Source organism: Geotrypetes seraphini, chromosome 3 (genome assembly GCF_902459505.1).
Source record: "Geotrypetes seraphini chromosome 3, aGeoSer1.1, whole genome shotgun sequence".
Taxonomy (NCBI): domain Eukaryota; kingdom Metazoa; phylum Chordata; class Amphibia; order Gymnophiona; family Dermophiidae; genus Geotrypetes; species Geotrypetes seraphini.
Window position 1 is genome coordinate 176,374,278 of NC_047086.1, and position 22,456 is coordinate 176,396,733.

General features: G+C 41.9%; 2 protein-coding genes across 4 annotated transcripts in view; both read right to left on the reverse strand.

Annotated features, from left to right (window-relative positions):
* Positions 1-9,479, reverse strand: part of SERAC1 (serine active site containing 1) — a 139,444-nt gene extending 129,965 nt beyond the window's left edge. The window contains exon 1 of one of the 2 annotated variants that reach the window (XM_033937027.1): positions 9,389-9,479. The gene's annotated coding sequence lies outside the window, so the exon portion shown is untranslated. Of the gene's footprint in view, positions 1-9,025; positions 9,365-9,388 lie in introns of those variants that run through there. The other variant, XM_033937029.1, reaches the window with a different exon arrangement.
* Positions 9,480-11,806: 2,327 nt separating this feature from the next.
* The window catches only part of SYNJ2 (synaptojanin 2), a 201,616-nt gene continuing 190,966 nt past the window's right edge, over positions 11,807-22,456 (reverse strand). For both annotated transcript variants that reach the window (XM_033937185.1, XM_033937184.1), the window contains exons 25-27: positions 21,402-21,510; positions 18,707-18,903; positions 11,807-12,510 (exon numbers count right to left, since the gene is read on the reverse strand). In XM_033937185.1, the coding sequence (XP_033793076.1) occupies positions 11,908-12,510; positions 18,707-18,903; positions 21,402-21,510 (909 nt within the window). In that variant the 3' untranslated portion in view covers positions 11,807-11,907. The remainder of the gene's footprint in view (positions 12,511-18,706; positions 18,904-21,401; positions 21,511-22,456) is intronic.

A 22,456-nucleotide genomic window follows, 5' to 3' on the forward strand; every position in this document is an offset into this window, starting at 1 on the left:
TGGATAGCTAATGGCTGCTAACCTTTACAGAACTGAGGAAGAAATTTCAATTGCCTTTTTCTCAATGCTTTAAGTGGATGCAAATTAAAAATGATTAGAGCATGATTACCAAATATGGATACATTAAGACAGGGGTGTCAAAGTCCCTCCTCGAGGGCCGCAGTCTAGTCGGGTTTTCAGGATTTCCCCAATGAATATGCATGAGATCTATTTGCATGCACTGCTTTCATGGTATGCTAATAGATCTCATGCATATTCATTGGGGAAATGCTGAAAACCCGAATGGACTGCGGCCCTCGAGGAGGGACTTTGACACCCCTGCATTAAGACCTTCATCGCAATTACATGACTTTTGTAGAACTGCGCAAAGGACACACACCTATTTCAAAGACACAATGGTCAACCCTATAGATATTGCCCACTGCACTTGCTCCTTTTCTATAACTACTAATTTCTATAGCAGAATTAGATGTATGCAGGGCTGTAGATATTGTATGCAGATACTTTCAATGTCCCTAGTGGGTTTGTAAGCAATCTAAGTTGTTGGGGGTTTTTATACCTGGGGCAATGGAGGGTTAAGTAAATTGCCCAGTGTCACAAAGAGCTGCATTGGGAACTGAACCCAGTTCCCCAGGATCTTAGTCCGCCACACTAACCATCAGGCCACTCCTCCAACAATGAGTACTGCAATTTCTAAGTCTATTACAAATAATGCCTGTAATTGGGTCTTAATCAATAAAGGTTCCTTCTAGTGTTATCCCTCATGCTACTTTTCACCCTTTTCTCACTTTCATGTCACTTACTTCCTTCATCACCTCTCTTTCCTCTCAGCCCCTCTTTTTCCAGTTCCACACAGATTATGTTTTACCTAGTACATGTTATCAATAAAACTTGTACTGTAACTATGGCAAATTGTGACCCATTAACTGTATATTACATATGTTAACCTGTAACCCATTCTGAGCTCTTTGGGGAGAATGGGATAGAAAACAAAATAAATAAATAAATTTTTTTTTAAAAATGCCTCCTCTTTCCTCTGCAGTTTGTGTCCCACTCTGCCTGCTCTTCTTCCTCTCTCAAATCATGTCTCCTCCCAGCTCCTTTCCATCACAGCCTATGCTCTCTGAGTTGTTGCCACCCTCGCAGCCTGTTTCTTCTCCACTCATACAGCTCCACTCCCACTTGCTATCACCATCACTCGGATTCTCTTCCCTTTACAGTTTTCAAACATGTCTAGCTTTTTAAAGCAATATTCCCTCTCCCAACCAATAACTCCTTTCAATTCCCTTCCTAGGCTCCTCTATTCCTTCCCACAACTCCATTCCCAGCCTCGGTCCACATTACACAGACTCTCTTCCCCTTACAACTACTTTCTGCCCCAGCTCGTCACAGCAGAATTCTCTCAACTAGCCAATAACCCCTCTATCCCTTCCTAGCCCCTCTATTCCTCTCCCCATAGCTCCACTCCCAGCACATGTCCCAATTACCCAGCCTCTCTTTCCCTTACATCTGCTTTTTGCCATTGCCTCACAGCTGCATTCTGTTCCCAGCCAGTAATCCCTTTTAAACTCCTTCATCCCTTCCTTGCCCTTTTATTCCTCTCCAGTATTTCTCTGTTTTTTTTAATCTAAATTGCCAAATGTATTACTGTGGCAAAACATATAAAATTGCCACGTCAATAAAGTTATGCAACTCAGTCTTCTTTTCAGTGTCAGTAAAGATGCATACGATGCGTGCTCGTAATGGGTGTTCTCTGTGGACAGATGGATATTTCAGCTAAACTAAACTAAACTAAACCTTAGGTTTGTATACCGCGCCATCTCCGCAAGCATAGAGCTCGGCACGGTTTACAGAATTAGGATAGAAAGGAACTCCAGAAGAAGAAGGGAAATAGGAAAGGAACTAAGAGGGTAGAGAGGGGTCAAGGTACCACAGAGCAGGAGGTGTTAGATTTTTGAAAAGAACCAAGTTTTCAGGTGTTTGCGGAAGAGTTGGAGGGAGTTTGAATTTCTGAGCGGGGAGGTGAGGTTGTTCCAGAGTTCTGGGATTCTAAAGGGGAGAGATGTTCCTAGTTTTCCTGCGCGGGATATACCTTTTGTAGAAGGGAATGATAGTTTTAGTTTTTGGGAGGTTCTGGAGGAGTTAGGGTTTGAGGAGTTCCAAAGGAGTGGAATAACGAGAGGAAGGATGCCGTGGAGGATCTTGAACGCTAAGCAGGCACATTTAAAGAGGATTCTGGAATGTACTGGAAGCCAGTGAAGCTTGGACAGAAGTGGAGAGACGTGGTCGAACTTGCTTCTTGCGAAAATGAGCTTAGCCGCGGCATTCTGAATTAGCTGAAGTCTATAGAGGTTTTTCTTAGTTAGGCTTATAAAGATGGAGTTGCAATAATCCAGTCTAGAGAGGATGGTTGATTGAACAAGGATGGCGAAGTGAGAATGATGAAAGCAGGATCTCACTTTCCTCAGCATATGAAGGTTAAAGAAGCATTTTTTTATCAAGGAGTTGAGGTGGTCATTGAAGGAGAGAGAAGAGTCTATGATGATGCCCAGGACTTTGCTTGAAAATTCAAGATGAAGAGTGGGGCCGGAAGATAGTGGGATGGAGGTGGGTAAGTGATCTAATATTGGGCCAAGCCAAAGTAATTTTGTTTTGGACTTGTTTAGTTTCATTTGTACAGATTGGGCCCAGGGTTGGAGGTTCAATATACATGCGGATATGTTTCCAGCGAGGTTAGTGAGGTTCGAGTCGGTCTCGAGGAGGATGAGGATGTCATCGGCATAGGTGTAGAGAGTGTCAAGGGGGGAGAGCTGGAGGAGTTTCAGAGAGGACATGTAGATGTTGAAAAGGATAGGAGAGAGGGGTGAGCCTTGCGGGACTCCACATATCGGCTTCCAGGGGGAGGATGAGGTACCGTTTATGTTAACGGTGTAGGAACGGGAACGTAGGAATTTCGAGAACCAGTCTAGGACTGTGGAGCTTATGCCTATTTCGGAGAGTTGGAAGATTAAGATATCATGATGGACGAGTCGAAAGCTGCGGAGAGGTCGAATTGTAGAAGCACAGCGAATTTGTTGCGAGAATGGAGTTGTTGCACTTTAGAGATTAGTGAGGCCAATAGGGATTCGGTGCTGAAGTTGGGTCTGAAGCCGAATTGGTGAGATAAGAGAATAGAGAATCTTTCTAGATAGGATGAGAGTTGAGTGGATATGATAGATTCTAACATCTTGGTTAGGAGAGGGATATTTGCTATTGGACGGTAATTGGATGGTATGGAGGGGTCAAGGTCGGTCTTTTTCAGTAGGGGAGTCAGAGCAATGTGTCCCGTTTCGGAGGAGAAAAGGCCCGATGATAGGGCAGAGTTTATAAGATTGGTGAGGGAAGCGATGGCCTGTGTAGAGATATTCTCAAATAGGTAGGAGGGGAAAGGGTCCAAGGTACACTTGCAAGTTTTTAGTTTGAGGCAGAGTTTGAAAACTTGTGATTCAGACAAGCTCAAACTGGTTATATCACCATGTGACAGAGCTGACAGGAAAAGGATTCCAAGTAAGAAGTCAAAGTTAAAGCTGAGATTTAAAATAAATTAACCCTTCCCCCCTCGCAAGATTTACAAATACAAACTTATAGGAGCAGACTATATTTCTCCTCAGAGGGTGTTACGAGTGAGTATTGCCAGATATTCCGATTAAAGTGTGGGGTCATCTTGGCCTCTTTGTGTCATCTTTTTTGGTCCTACCCAGCAATTCAAAGTTTTTGGCATGGGATTCTCGCATTAGAATACTGGAGGTGTGCTTTAACACTTACGGGTCATTTTACTAAGGCGCGCTAGCCGTTTTAACGAGCGCTAAATATTAGCAGACGCTAAATGCGTCCATTATAGTCTATGGATGCATTAGCATTTTAGCGCGTGCTAAAACGGCTAGCGCGCCTTAGTGGTTGAAGCAGGGACATAGCCAGACATCCAATTCTGGATGAGCCTTAGCTCAAGATGGGTGGGAACAAGAACCCTGATCCCTGCTCAGTACCTCTCCCTTTCCCCCCTGGCTGTTGAGAGTCTCAAGCACTCCCCCAATACCCCCTAGTTTAGTTCTTCACTGTCAGAAAGCAGTGAAGCTCATAGGCCATTATTGAAATGGCTTGGGGAAATCCACTGCTTATTCCTAGGATAAGCAGCATAAAATTTGTTTACTACTTGCGATCTGGCTAGGGGCTTGGGACCTGGGTTGGCCACTGTTGGACACAGGACACTGGGCATGATGGACCTTCAGTCTGTCCCATACCTGCTCCTCGACTTCATGGTCCCACAAACAGGAAGTTGTGCTGGAAGAAAAGTCAAGGAAGGTCTGTGTGTGCAATGGGTATGAATCACTGCTTGCTACTGGCAAAGAACTGAAGGATTTAAAGGGAACTAGAGGGGTGTTGGAGGAGTACAGTTAAGAAATTTCTGATTGCTTTGGAGGGGGGAGTCAGCTGGTGGGGCTTGGGGATCTCTGCCAGCCACATCACAGTTGTGCTTCTGCGTTCAAAGAGGGTCGGCCTATCACTGTGTCCAATCATGCTACGCCATTGGGTTGGAGCAGCAGGCTGAGAATAGGGAAACCAGTGTTCAAATATAGTTTTTCTCACTCAGAATAGTCAACTTTTCAAAACTATCGGGGGTGCTAAACAATGCAAGTTATTGCATCCTGGACAATGAAGAGATTTGCTTGATATTGAGAGTGCTCAAGCACCCATAGCACTGGGCACCTATGCTTCCCCAGTTCATAGGAGCAACTTTCCAAGATTGAGAAACCTTTTTGAATTTGTCCACAGAGAGCTAATTTGCACTGGGTTTAGCACCCACAATCAATTTGAAAAATTGGCTCCTATGCTTTCTATTATAAAAGCTGGCAGAGCTGCGCTGGACCCTCCAAGTGGGAAGCATAGATGAGGGGAATCTGGCTCCCTCTTCTCTATGATCAGTTTACCCAATGTCCTTCAGCTCCCCAGGTAGCTTTTAAAGTGGAATGATTAGTATCTGGCTTCCTTTTCTCTGTGATCAGAAGTTTGAAGAAGAAAAGAAAGCCAGTTTCTTTAGACCTTCCTAAATGCTATGCTTTCAACTTTAAAAGCCACTGGAGAATACAGAGAATGCCTGAGTAAACTGTTTAGAGAGAGAGAGAAAGGGGGCTGAATCCTCCAAACCCCACTGGAAGGATATGGTGGGGTTCCATTTGCTTGACTGGGAGCAGTGTGTGGTGCAGTGGTTGAAGCTATAGCCTCGACACCCCGGGGTTGTGTGTTCAAACCCTGCACTTCTCCTTGTGACCCTGGGCAAGTCACTCAGTCTTCCATAGCCTCAGGTACGTTAGATAGATTGTGAGCCCATCGGGACAGAAAGAGAAAAATACTTGAGTACCTGATTGTAAAACCGCTTAGATAATCTTGATAGGCGGTATATAAAAAAAACCTAATAAACTTGGAATAATAATAATCTGGGGTCACAGAGCTGCCCAAGGGTTGTGCAAGTGGTGTAGCTGTACAGGACTCAGTTGTCTAAGGGCATAATTACAATGGGTCTGCTCATGCCTTTCCTAGATTGCAAATTACTCCTGCTCATTTCCCATCCACTTTTATAATGGAAAAACAAAAAACATCATGCACACTGTTGGCTCTGCTGGTGGTCCTCTGCCCCCTCTGATGTCAATTCCTGTTCTAGGGCAGAGGACTGGTAGAATAGACAGTGTGCACTTGAACACTATGGACCCATGAATGTGCTTCTTCTTGTTTTGTCTTATCAGATCAGAAGCAGCAAGAGGGAACAAATTAAAGTTGAAAGTAACTCAGGAAGGGGGAGGGGCAGGAACAGCTAAATGGGAGAGAAGGGAGATGCTGGATGGAAAGGGAGGGGACACCAAGGTGGGCAAGTTGCACAGGGCACAATTATAGTTTGCTATGGTCCTGGGAGGCCACATGGGTAAACTGCTTACAGTAGGGTTACCATATGGCTCGAGAAAAAGGAGGATGAATTAAGACATCCAGGTTTTGCTTCAATTGTTTTCATTGAGAGTAAAACCCAGATGTCTCAATTTGCCCTCCTTATTTCCATTGCTTTCTGTGGAAGTAAACACCGGATGTCTCAATCCGTTCTCCTTTTTCTGGATCCATATAGTAACTCTAGCTTACAAAAAAAGGGAGCTGGAACCTCCCAAGCCTCTGGATTCTATGCTTTCCATTCATTTTTAAAGTGGAAAGCACAGAATCTAGGAGACCTGGTTTTTACCTATTTTTTAAGTCCCCACAAAAAAGACCTTCTCCTGAATTTCAGAATTGCTCTCAGCACTTAAGATTAATATTCAATGATACTTAATAATGAATGAAGGTGAATGATCAGTTTCTGGGGCATAACTTTTTGAATTTCTCTTAAGTTTTTACCCGAGTATATCCCACAGACAGCATGTACCATAAAGCGCACTGTGAGCTTTACCCAAAAACATCATGTACTTTCACCGTCTTATTTTCATTTATGTGTAGTAACACGGCATTTTGGAGATGGCGTACTTGTGATGGCAGTGGGTTGAACTTCTGAGTTTGCCCCTGAGGAAGGGCACGAAACAGGGGGTCTCTGTAGGGCATTCAGTCAAGGCACCCTATATTATATGGACAACTGCAATCATCTCCAGATAAGTTAAAGCACCCTTTGATTGACGGTTTCAACTTTTTAAATTTAATTTTTTTCTCGCTGAAGGAATAATAACAGTGACAGATTGAAAGTTGTTTTTTTTTTTTAATTTATTATAATTTTCAAAATTATACATAGTATAAGAATGGAGATTTAAACAAAGTAAGATTTATATCCATATCGTCTATATCATCAATATTACCATCTAGTCCACATTTAAGGGAGGTTACCTTCTTCAACACAAAAATGATAATCAATATTTAAAGAAATTTCAAGTAATAATAAAACTAATTATATAATCTTTCAAAGAAAATTTGACTTTCTCAATTCTACTGGTATTTCCAATTAACTCCAAGAGAAATCAGTAGTTATCAGTTTATGATTTATGAGATTCTTGAACTAATAGATTGAAAGTTTTTGTACTGTACAGAGCAATTTTGAATAACTTGTTTAGATCAGGGGTGCCCAAAATGTCTATCGCAATCGATCAGTCGATCGCTAAGGCAATGCGAGTCGATCACGGAGCCTAGGATCTCTCCCTGCTCCCCGCTAAAGCTGGCAAAAGGAAAAGCCAGGCAAGTGCGACTGCACACTGCCAGACCACAAGACTTTCATCCGACGTCAATTCAGACGTCGGAGAGGAAGTTCTGGGCCAGCCAGGCAGCGATTGGTTGGCCCTGAACTTCTTCCGACATCAGAATTGTTGTGCAGTTGCTGCATGCGCCTGTTGTAAATTAACAGATGATAACATAGGTACCTAACTGCCTTTATACATAACAGGTTCCCAGGTCCAGCTCCAAGAGCTCACAAACTGTTTACAACTGTCCCCAAAAAAGCTGTAAAGTTGTGCAAGTATGCACACAATTTTCCTAAAATATGCACATAAGTTGAAGCTCCGTCTCTTCTCCCACTAAATGACACTGTGTACGTGCAGATTGCTTTCCATTGCACGGTCGTACAGTTTTCTGAAAGCCCCTTTCTACGAGTAAAACGGGTTTGGCACACATCAAAAGCTTTATAATAGTTCCCCCTTAGCGTTTCTCTGTGGAAAAATAGTTTTGAACCATAGAAGCCTCAACATCTTCTGTCTCTTCTTTTCTGCTGCCTCTGTTCATCTTCTCCATCCTTCTCTTTCTTGTCCTCTTCCCGATCAAAATAGCATTTGAATTCTTCCTTGTCCTCCTTCTGTTTTTCTCTTTTCCATCCTCTTACTTAACAAAACACTTTGTTAAATAATTTATGACAGGTGGTCCTGCTGCTGAGTCAGGGAAGCAGGAGAAATTAGCAACAGTGGGGGCAGGGAGAAAGAAAAAGTTGGGGAGGGCAGGGAGAAAGAAAAAAATTGTGGGGGCAGAGAGAGAAAGAAAGAAAGAGAAAGTTGGGGAGTGGGGTGGGCAGGCAAGGAGAGAGGAAGAAAAAGTGGGACTAGAGAGAGATAGTAGTTGGGGAATGGAATGAGGTATGGAGGAGAGGAAGCATGCAAGAGAAATAAATAAATTAATATTGGATGTACAGTTAGAAGGAAGTGCAACCAGAGGCTCATGAAATCACCAAACAGCAAAGATAGGAAAAATTATTTTATTTTCAATTTAGCGATCAAAATGTGTCCATTTTGAGAATTTATATCTGCTGTCTATATTTTGCACTATGGTCCCCTTTTACTAGACCGCGATAGCAGTTTTTAGCACAGCTCCCAACGTTCAGAGTTCCTATGAGCGTTGGGAGCAGCACGGGGCATTCAGCGCAGCTATCGCGGTTTTGTCTTTTTGTATAGTTGTTACTGAGGTGACATTGCATATTTTAAAGTTGTCCATCTTGATCTCTTTGGGAAAACCCACCAATATAAATGATAATTTAGCATTTTCTCTGCGTACAGTGTGTTTTTAAAAAAAAATTTTTATTGTTGGTAGATCATTTTGACTTGGACATTTTAAAAGTAGCTTGCAAGCCAAAAAAGTGTGGGCACCCCTAGTTTAGATATACTTAGACATAAATGGAAAAAAAAGATGAAGTACATGATGTTTCTGGGTAATGCCCACAGTGTGCTTTAAGGTGCACACTGTCTGTGGGATATACCTGGGTGAAAACCTAAAAGAAATTCAAAAGGTTATTCCTCAGAAACTGATCATTCACCTTCATTCATTATTAAGTATCACTGGATATTAATCTTAAGTGCTGTGAGCATTACTGAAATTCGGGAGCGGGTCTTTTTGTGGGAACTTAAGATTTTTTTGACTCCTTCCTATATTTACTAAAGGTTTTTGATCATTTGCTTTTCTATTTTACCTATTTATGTCATTTAATCCTGCATCGCCGCACATACAAACAAACTGTAAGCCTACTAGGGATAGGGAAATACTATACCTTTCTCGGACATAACTCAGCTTAGATTTGGAAAGACGAACAACCAAATCCAGCTACAAAGCAACTACAAAGAATCCCCGCAGTGAAACCTGCACCCTATGCCGCGGTAAAACCACACAGCACGCCACACAGATTGCGAGCTGAATTTTTTTTAAAAAAGAAGCAACCCAAGGGACGTTTCGGTCAGGGCAGTAAACTACACGCGGCGCATACTCCGTCCCCCAAAACGGAGATACCGCGCACCCTCCTTCACACGCCACCCGGAAGCCTCCCAACCCCACGGTCTGACATCTCTTCCCTTCGCTTCTACGCTCTGCGGTCCAGTACGTCTTCGCGTCCCCTCCCCTCCTTTCAACGTCCTACCTGTTTTTGAGAGCAGCGGCAGCAATTCAAATGTCACCTGCATCCAGCCCCTTCTCTCCCACGTCCTGACGCAACTACCTGTTTCCCCCCCCCCTTACCGCGTCCCGCCTCCTCTGACGCAACTACCTGTCGCCAGCGGGGCGGGGCATAGTGAAAGAAGTTGCGTCATTGGTGGGAGGTGTGAGAGGACAGCGGGACTTGTAGCCCAACAGTTTTTCAGCATTTGTGTTTGTTTGGTTTTTTAACTTTAAAAGGGGGGGGGGGGCATGTCTCTTCGTCTGCTCTTTTTCTTCTTCCCTCAACCAAGGGCTCTTACAATATATGTGAAGTCCAAAAATAGGACACATGTCCCTGCCCCGCCCCATCATTTCCTTAGTCCCCCTTCCCATATCCAGTGCTCTTTTAGTGCTTCTTTCTCTATCCCCCCCCCCCACGCGGGCGCTTCTCTCTCTTTCCCTCTCTCCATCTCCCTACCGGTGATTCTCCCAACCCCACTCCCCACAGGTTCTTTTCTCCCTCCTTCTCCCCACCAGTGCTTATCTCCCTCCATCCTCACGGGTATTTCTCCCCACCCCGTCTGTTCTTTTTTCTCTCTACAATGCCCCCCTCCTCTAGCGGTTCTTCTCCCTCCAACCCCTCTCTAGGGGTTCTTACCCCCCCCCCGGTTCGGTGCTTTTCTCTCCCATCCCCCACCTACCTTCTCACTTAAATTTAATCTGTGGGCCAGCTGCCTTCAGCCTGCCCTGAAAGCCACTTCTCTGGAGAATCTTGCCTACACAGAAACAGGACTTAGCTCCAGAGAGGCTACTTCCAGGGCAGGCCGAGGGCAGCAGGCTCATCTTGTTGCTACCATCAGCCAGCCTGAAGATTAAATTTCAGTAAAGCTGGAGAGGTGGGGGACAGGAAAGCATACCCCGGACAGGGGAGAGAGCAAGCCAGATACCCAGATAGTCCTAAAAAAAAAAAAAAAAAAAGACATGTCCGGCAACCATACCTCAACCTCCCTCCCCCAAGTCCAGCATTACTTCCTCTTTTCTCTCCCTAGTCCATCAAACCTGCATTGTTTGCTAGCCCCTGCAGCATTAACAGACTGGATGGGTGCCAGGTTCTTCCCTGTCACATCCAGCCCCTGTGTACATGTAATGTGCCACGGGCAGGAAATGGTAATAGGTTACTTGGTCCGGCGCCAGCAAGTTTGATGGGGGGAGGGAGAAGAGAAAGCAGTGCTGCATTTGGTGAGTAAGGCAAGGAGAGGGAGCTGTATCCTGTAGATCCCCCTAATTGCCGGAGAGGTGTCACTGGAGGAACCATGATGCACTTTTAGGTGGACATGCCCTAAAGCAAGGGCTTAGTGGAAGGGTGCAATTCCAGAGTTACCTGCTCACAGGACTTCTTGTGCTGTGGGATTCAGGCATTTTTCTATTAAACATGGGTATTCCAGGATATACTGTACTACCATGAGAACTACTTAATACGGTTCTGCTTAAGTTCAGGTAGACTAGTCTTGCAGCTTCCTAGAAAGACCAGTATATTCCTTCTGTGGATCAATGGTTGAATAAATTGAGGTGCATTTACAAGATGGAATACTTAACAGCTGTGTGCTGCAAGATGCTGGCTAAACTGGATATGATATGGAACCAATTAAAGAATAAGATTTGACAAACCAACATTACAGTTAACTAGTTGTTTTGGGATTTTTTTTTTACTGTATAAGAGTCTTGAATCATCCTCTTCTCCCTCCCTTTCTTGGTTTTTCTTTTCTTTTTGTTATGTAGGAATTTTTTTAGGGGAAAAAAAGAACAATGTACAACTTGACCAGTATGAGAATACGTTATTGTATGTTTTCCATTACAATTGCTGGACAATTTCTCTTGTTTATATACTGCATTAACATTAAACCGCTTTGGAAAAAAATATTTATTGATCAAGTGTTAATTGAATTTTTTAAGATTTATACTAATGTCTTTCACAAGGATACGTGGCTCTCTTTTGTCTAAAATCCACATAATACCATATGGTATTTACAGAATATAAGAGCAGTTGTAATGCAATGTGATTTTTTGACACCGTGCTTGCTGATACAATAGCCTTGCTCTCAAATTGTCTTCACACTGGCCATGGTCATTTCATACTCATCTATGCTAGAGTGAGAGGGGGTCAGGAACTGCAGTGGTCCACATGGTGGCAAGCTCTCTACCTCTCACCCCACTCTGAAGTGAAAAAGATGTTTCCTTGAGCCTGAAGTCTCCCCTATCCTCCAAGGCAGCCTTAAATATGTGCATACTTTTGCTTTGAAAATTGGTGTGTTGCTCACAGCTAAAATGCATGTATCCTTTGTCCCAAAGTGAAAATTGTCCCTTGACGTGTTACTATTAATTCCTGGTACATTCTAATAAAACACAGTACTGCAACAAGATGTAAACTGTCCCAGAAGAATCAGGTGTTTAATGGGATGGTTTAATTTATACCAGTTTTGTAGATAAATAAAAATATTTTAAAAAACAAGTCAAGTCCAATAGTCAACAAGAGTTTGTGTCTGTAAAACTATTTTTTTCACAGTTGCTCCCTGATGCTCGATTGCTGCCTTGGGACATCAGGTTCTTGGCCTCCTTATCTCCAAATGTAACCCAGTTGCTGAAAGGTGCCTCATTGCATGTATTTATAGAAGGCTGAAAAGATATCTCTGTGTCCAAGTCCAACAGATCTACGCTGTTGGTCAACCACTTGATCTCACATTCCTTTGGCTTGTCTTCACCTGAGAGTAGGCCGAGGAAGTTGCTACACTGTACTGCAGAAGGACTGATGTTACTGTTGGAATTTTGGTCCGCAGTCTTGTTGTTTTGGAGCACCTGCAGGTGGAAAGCAGCAGGGGCAGACTTCTTCCTTCTGGGAGGCACTTTTGGAATATAGGAGTTCTCTGGGTATGCTGAGTTTCTCTTGCTCTCTGGGGGCTGTGGTTCATCACTCAGTCTTCTCTCAATGACACTGCCAGTTGGGGGCTGTAGTATTCTGGGTTTAGGGATAGGAGGTATTTTTGGTGAAACTACAGTGGTTGAGACTCTGAGACCTGGTTCTGAAGCTCTCTGTGTAACAGTGATGGAGGGCTCTTCTGGAAATATGAGCTGAAACAAGGGGGAAAAAAGCCCAAGTTATTTAAGAAAGCATCTCAAGAGTGAATACCTGCTTATGCAAACAAATAGAGGGCACCAGTGTACATAATGCTATACTGGATCATTCATACAGCTACTGCAACCCTAGTCCAAAGTTAACAGTTCAGCCTTATGCAGAGAGAGGTTAAACAGCTCTGAAGGTGATATAAAAGGAAAACGGAGCAAGATTTCTTGGTTCATTGATCTGTGTTTTTATCAGCACCAGCGAGAGGAAAGTGACAAAAGTGAGACATTATGAGAAGGAAATTAAAGATAACCACATTAAAAACACTGTGGAACCAGTGGAAGGGAGGAGTGGCCTAGTGGTGACAGCTAGGTTCAAACCAAGCACTGTTCCCTATGACCCTGGGCAAGTTATTTAACCCTTCACTGCCCCAGGTACACTAGGTAGATTGTGAGCCTGCCCGGACAGATAGGAAAAAATGCTCAAGTACCTGAATGTATAAACTGGGACCTGGATATGACACCAGAAGCAGTGATGACCACAGGAAGTGGAGTCAGCTACTGGTAGGGTGCTGAAGGGTCTCCATATCATGGGTATAAGAAGGCCACTTACGAGACTGGGCTACTATGCTTCCTGGTTTGAATTAAGCAGGAAGGAAGTTCCCTAGTGCCATGAAAAGAGGTGTATGATACTTTGGCTCCAAATCTGCTACAAAGAGAGTGAGGGCTATAATGATTTTCAATAAGGCTGAAAGCCCAAGAGTTCATGAAAGTCTATCAAAGTCCAAAAAAACTTTAAACAGTTTATTACAAAGAGATTTAATTTATTTAAATCATATCTAGTTTCACCTCTCTCTAGTCCTAACCAAGGTACCAAAAACATAAGAAACAAACAAAACAAAACATAACAGAAAATAAACATAGCTAAAATATCAGATTAAATGGAATCAGTGTCATTATCATATAAATTAACATCATAAAATCATAATATAAAACCTTACCTCATCAGTGCAAGTATCATACCCTTATTATCTACCATAGTCAAACAACATACCCAATCAAACAGCATGGAGCTACACCTCAAATTCTCCAGAAGCAACAAAGTTCAATGCTCAAGCAACACCAAAGGACAAAGCAAATAAACGAGTCTTTTCCAGCTTCTTAAGGCACAGGATATCCTTTATAGTCTAATGGGTCTGGCAGAGTTCCAAAGCAAATGGACCAGTTATGAAAATTACTCATGTGTTTGAATCAAATGAAATGGCTAAGCTAGGGTCACTGTTACTAAGCTCCACTCACTGGATGCACATAATCGTACATAAACACCTCGGTACTTGTTCCCATTCAGTCCCAAACACCACTGAGCCACTGGCAACCAATAAATAGTTTTTAGGTTAGGAGTAATATGATCATTGTGCCGGGCACCCAGAATGCAGCTGCATTCTGAACAGCTGGAAAAGCTTTCAGGGAAGAGGTCGGTATAATTCAGTCAACACTAAGGGCTCCTTTTACTAAGGTGCGCTAGGGCTTTAACGCGTGGAATAGCACACGTTATATTGCCCCGCGCGCTAGACCTTAATGCCAGTATTGAACTGGCGTTAAGTTCTAGAAGTGTATCCCGTGGTAATTTCCTGCGTGCGCTAAAAACGCTAGCGCACCTTAGTAAAAGGAGCCCTAAATCACAGTAGTCAAGGGGTGAAAGCATGAGAGCCTGAAGCATTGTCCTAAAATCACAATTTAAAAAATGCTTTAATTTATGCAAAATGCACAATTTTGGGGGAAAAAACACTATGAGCCTTGCTGTAATACATGAGAGCAAAAAGCTTGAATGACAAGTAAAGAATCTCCATTTTTGGTACGTTCACTCTGTTCAAACATACACAGATTAATAGCAATTTAAAAACACCTCCACTGATGTGACATATGACATACTAGCCAGTAAATCACAAACCGGAATAATAAACTGGTCAACTGCATAGTTGATATTTCATACCCAACTATCTCAAAAAGGCTCCCTTCAAAAACAAAATTGAGAAGCATGAACATTTAGGCAACCGAACTAGCATTTTCCTGCACTGAGCACAGTATTATATCTACTGTACATGTAAAAATTTAGGCAACAGTGCACAACTGGAAAACCTTTATGATTTCAGGTTCTCTAAAATGCAAACCATCTAGAATAGCCGTTGTAAATTATTATGTCACAAAGCACAGAGGGTTCTGTTGGACCCGCACTTTTCTCTGGAAAACAGAGAAAGCAGTGTTTGGTGGCTCTGGAAAGTAGGCTGGATGATTTAGAAGAGATTGGTAAGTTAGGTTGCAGGAGAAGGCAGTGTGTTAGTTTGTCTTGCACTGAGCTCTGCTTTTATTCACAGTACAATATTTCTTCTGATTTCCAGGCTCATGCTACTCAGCTCTTGTTTGCTGCTCAGTGCTTTGGGAGGTGGTAGCAATAATAAATATTCATTGGAAGTAAATCAGAAAGGGGAGATGCTGAACATCTTGGGAAGAGAAGGGGAGATGCTGGACATGGGGGAGTGCTTTAAGCAGCCTGTTGGTAGGGGGCCAGGGAGCACATTACTGAAGGTTTGTCTAGGATAGTGGTTCCCAACCCTATCCTGGAGGACCACCAGCCAGTCAGGTTTTTGGGATAGCTCTAATGAATATGCATAGGGCAGATACGAATGCTTGTTACCTCCTTTATATGCAAATCTCTCATGCATATTCATTAGAGCTATCCCAAAAACTTGACTGGTTGGTGGTCCTCCCGGACAGGGTTGGGAACCACTTGTCTAGGGTGTTAGAGTATGAGGAGGAAAATGTTGAATTGAGAGGATGGATTATGGCATTGACTGGAAGAACAGAAGCCCAGAATGGGAACTAGTAAACAAGGACTCGGAATGAGGAGGGGGGGGGAGAGGGATTGGGTTGAGAGGGAAAGGCCATAAAAAGGAAGGTGGCAAAAGCAGAGACAATGAGATGAGAGAAATAAAATGTATGTCCCTTTGATTCAGGCAGAATCAAGTTTCTTTATCAAAACAAATGTCTAGACAGTGTACAAAGGTTATAAGAGACAGCTAAAATAAGTAAATAAAAGCAATATTTTATCATATATTAAAAAAAAAAATACTAGACGGATTCGGATTAACGTACATGAGACGGAGGGAGAGTAGGAGATGGGAAAGGATATTTAAAATACATCAAAGTAAAATTAATTAAAAAAAAAAAAAGGATGGGAAATGGAAAGTGGAAAAAACATTGGGAGGGGAATCATTTCAGAAGAAGTATTAGATGTTTCATAGTTTCACATGAATCAAGAAGCTGAGAGACAGAAGTTGATAGTAAAGAGTAAAGGCATCTTTAAAAAGGAAGGTTTTAAGTTTGGATTCAAATTTTTCAAGCGAGTTCTCTCATCGAACGTCTAATGGGAGCGCATTCCACAGAGAGGGGGCGGTAACTGAAAAGATGGATTTGCGAGTAGTATCGTAAAATAGTTCCCGTATTGATGGTATGGAGAGTAGATTTTGATTATTTGATCGGAGGTCCTTGATGATGAATAAGGGATCAAAAGTTTATCTATGAACGCTGGTTGGTTAGAGGTTTTTGTTTTAAAAGTGAGGAGGAGTATTTTATAGGAGAGATGATGAGTAATAGGTAACCAATGTGCTTTGCGGAGGAGAGAAGTGACATGGTCAAATTTTTTTTGCATGATAGATTAATTTGACAGCAGTATTTTGCAATAGTTGTAGGCGACGGATTTCTTTCTGGGTTATACCTTTATAAAGGGCGTTACAGTAATCTATAGTTGAAATTACTAGGGAGTGAATCAGAATATTAATAGAGGAGGGATCAAGGATAGAAGAGCTAGAACGGATGAGCCTAAGCTTATGAAAACATTTTTGCACTAACTTGTTGATGAAAGGTGAGGTCCTTGTCTAGAATGACTCCGAGAAGTTTAACTTTACTATCTGTTTGAATTGGCGAGAAGTCGATACAGATGGGTAGACATAAATGTTCATCTGGAGAGGACGAGAAAAGGACACTAGTAGTTTTTAGAATATTCAGTGAAAGTTTATTATGCCAAAGCCAGAGACTGATTTTATTGAGTTTTTGATTAATTTCAGTTATTTCATCAGGGGATGTAGGATTTAAGGGGTGAAGTAATTGGATATCATTGGCATATGTAAATACAGTGAAACCTATGGATTGAGCCAGAGTGATTAGTGGTGCCAGAAATATATTAAAGAGAAGAGGAGAAAGAATGGAGCCCTGAGGGACCCCATAGTTTTAATAAATAGTGGAGGAGATAGTCATTGAAACTGACTTTATATTTCGATCCTGAAAGTAAGAAGAGAACCACTGCAAAACTGTACCAGAAATATTGAGATTCTAGTCGTGTAAGAAGTAGAGAATGATCAACTGTGTCAAAAGCAGGATTTACGGTGATCTTTAAAATAATGAATTGAGGTAGTTAGTCCGATGAGCAAGAGTTCAGTAGAGTAATTTTTCCGAAAACCTGTTTGGTAGGGATGTAAGGAATTAGTTTTTTCAGCAAAATTGGATAATTGATTAAAGACCAGTTTTTCAATTATTTTTGCTAGGAAGGGCAAGTTAGCGATGGGACGGTAGTTATTGATTTGGTTTTCAGATATGTTTATTTGTTTAAGCTTTGGGAATATAATAGCGGATTTCCAAGAAGATGATCATGCCAAGTAGGAATGAACCGAAGATGCTGAAGTGATTTTTAAGAATGGTAGGGGACAGATTTTCTAAAGAGCTATTCCTTGGATTCAGGCTCTGAGTTATGGCCTGCAGTTCATCTAATGTGGGTAGACAGAAAGCAGAGAGTGAACTGAAAGGAAGGGAGTATTTGGATAGAGGAGAAATAGGTGAGTTAGATATTGAAGTGCTAACAAGTGTTGTTCATACATGGCTATGTTGGGTTTGTAGGTTGATTTAAAATTCTCTTGTTATCTCATCTTGGACTTTTGTGGTACATATTTTCTTGGGGGGGTGCCGGTGACTTCTGCTATGTACAAGGGTAAATCAAAAAGCAAAGGCAAAAGTACATTTAACTGCTTTAATGTGAGCAATTGAATATATCACTTTTCCACATAGTCCCCATACAAGACAACACATTTGTTGTATCGTTCAACTAGCTTCTACATTTCTGCACCATTCCTTTTACTTCATCATGCTTTGTCTTTTGCTGTCTGGGTCACAGTAATACACTCATGTCTTGTCGCTGGTGACAATTCTCTCCAGAATACTCAGATCTTCTTCATACCATCTCAGGAACTGGGTTGCAACCTCCACACACTGTTGCTTGTGCAGATCAGTAAGCTGTTTGGGAACCCATCGTGTGCAGACTTTCCTGTATCCCAAGTCATCATGCATTATGGCAAATGCAGATCCATAACTGATATCTGAATTTGCAGCCAATTAAGACTGTTATCAGTTGGTCTTCTCTAATTAAGGCATCCACCCTATCAATGTACTCTTGAGTATGCGATGTTGATAGGTGACCAGAACGACTGTCGGTTACACCTGTTCTTCCCGCTTTAAACCTTTTTACCCTTTTTGTTGATTCATGGTACTATGTCCATACTGAGTCAATAATCAACTGAGTATTCTGGAGAGAATTGTCACCAGCGACAAGACGTCTGCACACGATGGGTTCCCAAACAGCTTACTGATCTGCACAAGCAACAGTGTGTGGAGGTTGCAACCCAGTTCCTGAGATGGTATGAAGAAGATCAATGAATTTCCACAAGTTTCACTCCCTCTGCCCAAAGAAAGCGCAATACTGCACGTTGTTCTTCGATGGTACAATCTTGCAATGGAGTGTCCATATTTCTGACCTCGTGGCTGCCACATGACTAAAGGCTGAGTGATTCACTGTGTGTGGACGAACTGTCCAACAGGCAATGTACAAGTACATAAGTATGTTGCCTTTTGCTAGCTTTGTTCTGGTTATTGCATAATTTAACAGTTGCCTTTAATTTTTATTTACCCTCATACTTCAGTGCTGTCCTGCTCCCAATGGGTACCATATAAAGGGCATATTCTTGAGCTGTGTGGAAACCAGGGAGAGGAGGGGCCATGGTTACCTGTAACTCTTTATTAGTGCTTACTTAGACCATCTCAAAATGTGAAAGGGTGGACCACTGCCCTTAGTGAAATGCAAATACTGACGTGGTCTTACATGTTCAACTTTGGCTCCAGTCCTCTGCATGGGAACAGGCTTCTTGACAGCAGGAACTTTTGGTGGTGGTCGATGAGGAATTAGTACAGGTCCTGGCATCTTAGGCGATGAGGGTTTGCTGCTGACAGGCACAAGCTCGGGTTTTGATGGTGTCTGGATGTGCAGTGCAGCCGGTTTCAATGTTTCATCTAATTTTTCTGAAATACAATATACCAGTTCAATGAAATACATTTAAGATATGTGCTGAAAGACATTTTCTCTGAACACACTTGCTGGACAATTATATATTATATGTCATGGATGAGAAGGGAGTTACTAGGTGCAGGCAAGGACTTCAGTCACACACCATGGGGCTCTTAATCAAAAAAAAAAAACCAAACGTCTAAAAAGTGGCCTAAATGGGTACTTGGACAATGAAAAAGCCGAGCAGAGGAAGCCGCAGCTGCTGAGCAGAGGAAGCCGCTGAGCAGGGAAGAACCGCTGACTGGCCAACCCCCCATTCCTTACCCAAAACAGCAGTGGCAGCGCTGTAAACAGGCTGTTCGCGGCAAGCCCTTCAGGGCCTTTCCTCTGCTGCATTACTTTAGATGCGGTAGAAGAAAGGCCCTGTCGGGCCTGGCTGCGAACAGCCTGTTTACAGCGTTGCCACTGCTGCTTTGGGTAAGGAATAGGGGGGGTTGGCCAATCAGGATTGCTGCCGCTGCTACTGGGTTGGTGAAGAGAGAAACATGGGATAGCCACTGGAAAGTGCAACCATAGCTGGATTGAGGAAAGGGCAAGGGATCCCTTAGCTGGCACAGCTGGAAAGCAGCTTCAGTGAGGGTCTGGGCAGGGAGAGAGAGAGAGAAAGAAAGAAAGAAAGAAAGAAAGAAAGAAAGAAAGAAAGAAAGAAAGAAAGAAAGAAAAGATAGATGGGGCAGGGAGAGAGAGAAAAAGAAAGAAAGAAAAACAGATAGATGGGGCAGGGAGAGAGAGAAAAAGAAAGAAAGAAAGAAGGACAGACATCTATTCTAGCACCCATGTAACGGGTTTAAACATCAGGTGGTGATCCAGCACCAAGAGTGAGCGAATGGGGTTCGGAGGAGAGACGGGATGCGTTTGCCCATTGTGTAGCTGGGCAGGTGTGTGCGGGCAGCTGGCCACAGCTGGATTGAGGAAAGGGCAAGGGATCCCTCAGCTGGCACAGCTAGAAAGCGGCTTAAGTGAGGGTCTGGGAGGGAGAGAGACAGAAAGAAAGAAAGACAGCGGGAGAGAGAGAAAATGAAAGAAAGATAGATGGGGCAGGGAGAAAGAGAAAGAAAAAAAAAGATAGACAGGGCAGGGAGAGAGACAGAAAAAAAGAAAGACAGACAGGCATCTACTCTAGCACCCGTTAATGTAACGGGCTTAAACACTAGTATGTAATAATACAGTTTAGGTAAGAAAATAAGAAGGCAGCTGGTCTATTAGATCCATCGAAGGAGAAAACAAAGAATCAGACAAAACAGAATCCAAAACAAAATGTCTTTATTGAACGTACTCCCAGGACAAAATGATGTGCCCGACATGGCCACATTTCACCAATATGGCTGTGCCAGGGGCAAACTAAAACCAACTATATAAAAACAATAATGAATACCACAAATCATAATGAAACATTCACAATAAAAATATCTTAAATCTCACAGGTCTATGAAAAGATATTTTTATTGTGAATGTTTTATATGCCAAAGCAGCTATATAAGAAAAGAGTGTGTGTGTGTGGGGGGGTCTTTTCGTGGTTACTCATTCAAAGCAGTTTACATATATACATAGGTACTTATTTTGTACCCAGGGCAATGGAGGATTAAGTGACTTGCCCAGGATCACAAGGAGCAACACTGGGATTCAATCCACAATCTCAGGGTGCTGAGGCAGCAACTCTACCACTAGGCCACTCCTCAGGTGTAACTGATTCAAATTTAGAAGCAGAAAAAATTAGCCTCACAGTTGCGTTTTGTATTAGTTGAAATCTGTTCCTTTGGTTCTTTGAGCAATGAATATAAATAACATTGACAATCTATTTGTGAAAGCACCAAAGCCTGCAGAGAGCCTAAAGTAGAAAAAAAAAACCCCAAATAATTTTTCTTAACAGTCCTCAGTTTCTTCAAAGTTAAAAAAAGTATTTTTCACTACTTTATTAATTTGAGTACCCAACTTTAAATGACCATCTCTTTCTACCCCTAAAATATGAGAAGATACTTCCCACTTATAATAGCCAACCCAAATTTTTTAATAATCTTCTTATCCCCTATAGTCCTTCTAAGATTGTCTGCCAAAAATCTTCTATCTATCCCGTCTCTGAAATATATCAACACAATGAGGTCTACCATTTTCTTTGTCAGCGCCCCATCTCTTTGGAATAATATTCCGGCCCATGTGCTGTTTCCCTGTTTTTTTAGTCAATACATGTTTTTATGACATTGTACACCACCTAGAAGGCTGATTGGACGGTATAAGAAATCTTAAATAAAACTTGAAACTTGATAATCTGAATCAAATTCTAATAAAGGGATGTCAGAAAACTGAATATGAGGAGAGCTAATCTGAAGAAATTCTGCCTTTTATTTAGATATAACTGATGACTATTCACCTAGCCTTCTACTACTTGGGGACTTTTCCTAGACATCTTTTAGAATTTCCTAGAATAATTTTAAGTCAACAAAGCAAAACCCACCTCCTTTGGCTTCCATCAGCCACTTAATGGCTTCTTCTGCTTCTTCAGGTGTTGTAGTTTTTATCTGCTTCACATTATATGGTTTGCTTATACCAGTCCTGGCTTTAGGCTTATGTGAAAAACAATTAGAAATATTAGGATAAAATTATTTAAATTCAAATGAAAGGAATGGTTTTCAGAAAACCAAACTCTAAAGTGAGTTCATTGTGTTAACAAGTGTAAAAGTGATGCATGTGTGCACCATGCACACTTATTAAGTCATAAGGAAATTATGGAATAGCCTCTTCAAACAAAACAATTTCACTTCCAGTTTGAATCAAAATATGGTATTTTTCAGAGTTATAAACCTATTATGCTTTTTTTATCTGTCTGGCTAATTTCATTGTAAAGGGTGAGAGTCCCGGCAGAGTTTCATCTTATGATAATTTGACTGTCAAGATTTTTAATGAGCCACTGTTGAACTCATTTAAAACTACAAAAGCATATAAAGTCATAAAGCAACCTTACCTTCAAGCAAGTTCTCCTCCACTACATTCAAAACAGATTGTGGTGTTGAGTGCCACAGAAGAAGGGAAGAATGGGTAAGAGGCCCAGGAGGGGAAGATAGTGTGCAAAGAGGAGAGTGAGAAAGGAGAAAGAGGGCCAAAGGAAAGGGAAAGAGAACGTACAGAATGGCAGAGGGAAGAAAAGAACATGAAGATTACAAACGGATGAAAAAAATATAAAATAGAAAAAGAGGGTAAGCAAGAGTGAAGGTAATACACTGTGAACCAAAAAAAAAAACCCCACACCAAAATGTTTTTTGTCATATCTTCCACAGAACTTGGCCGATTTTCACAAAATTTAGTGAAGCTGATGTAAAATGTTGTAAATATTTCCCACTGTACCACAACACTACCTTGTGAAAAAGAATTGTGAACTGGATAAAAACACATCAAAAGTCTTATGGTGTATTTCTTATGGTGTATTTTGTAGAAAAATTTAAAGTAAAAAAGTATTGTTTCAATTAAGCAGATGTTCAAAGTGTGCTCTCTTTGCATGAAGGCACACCCTCA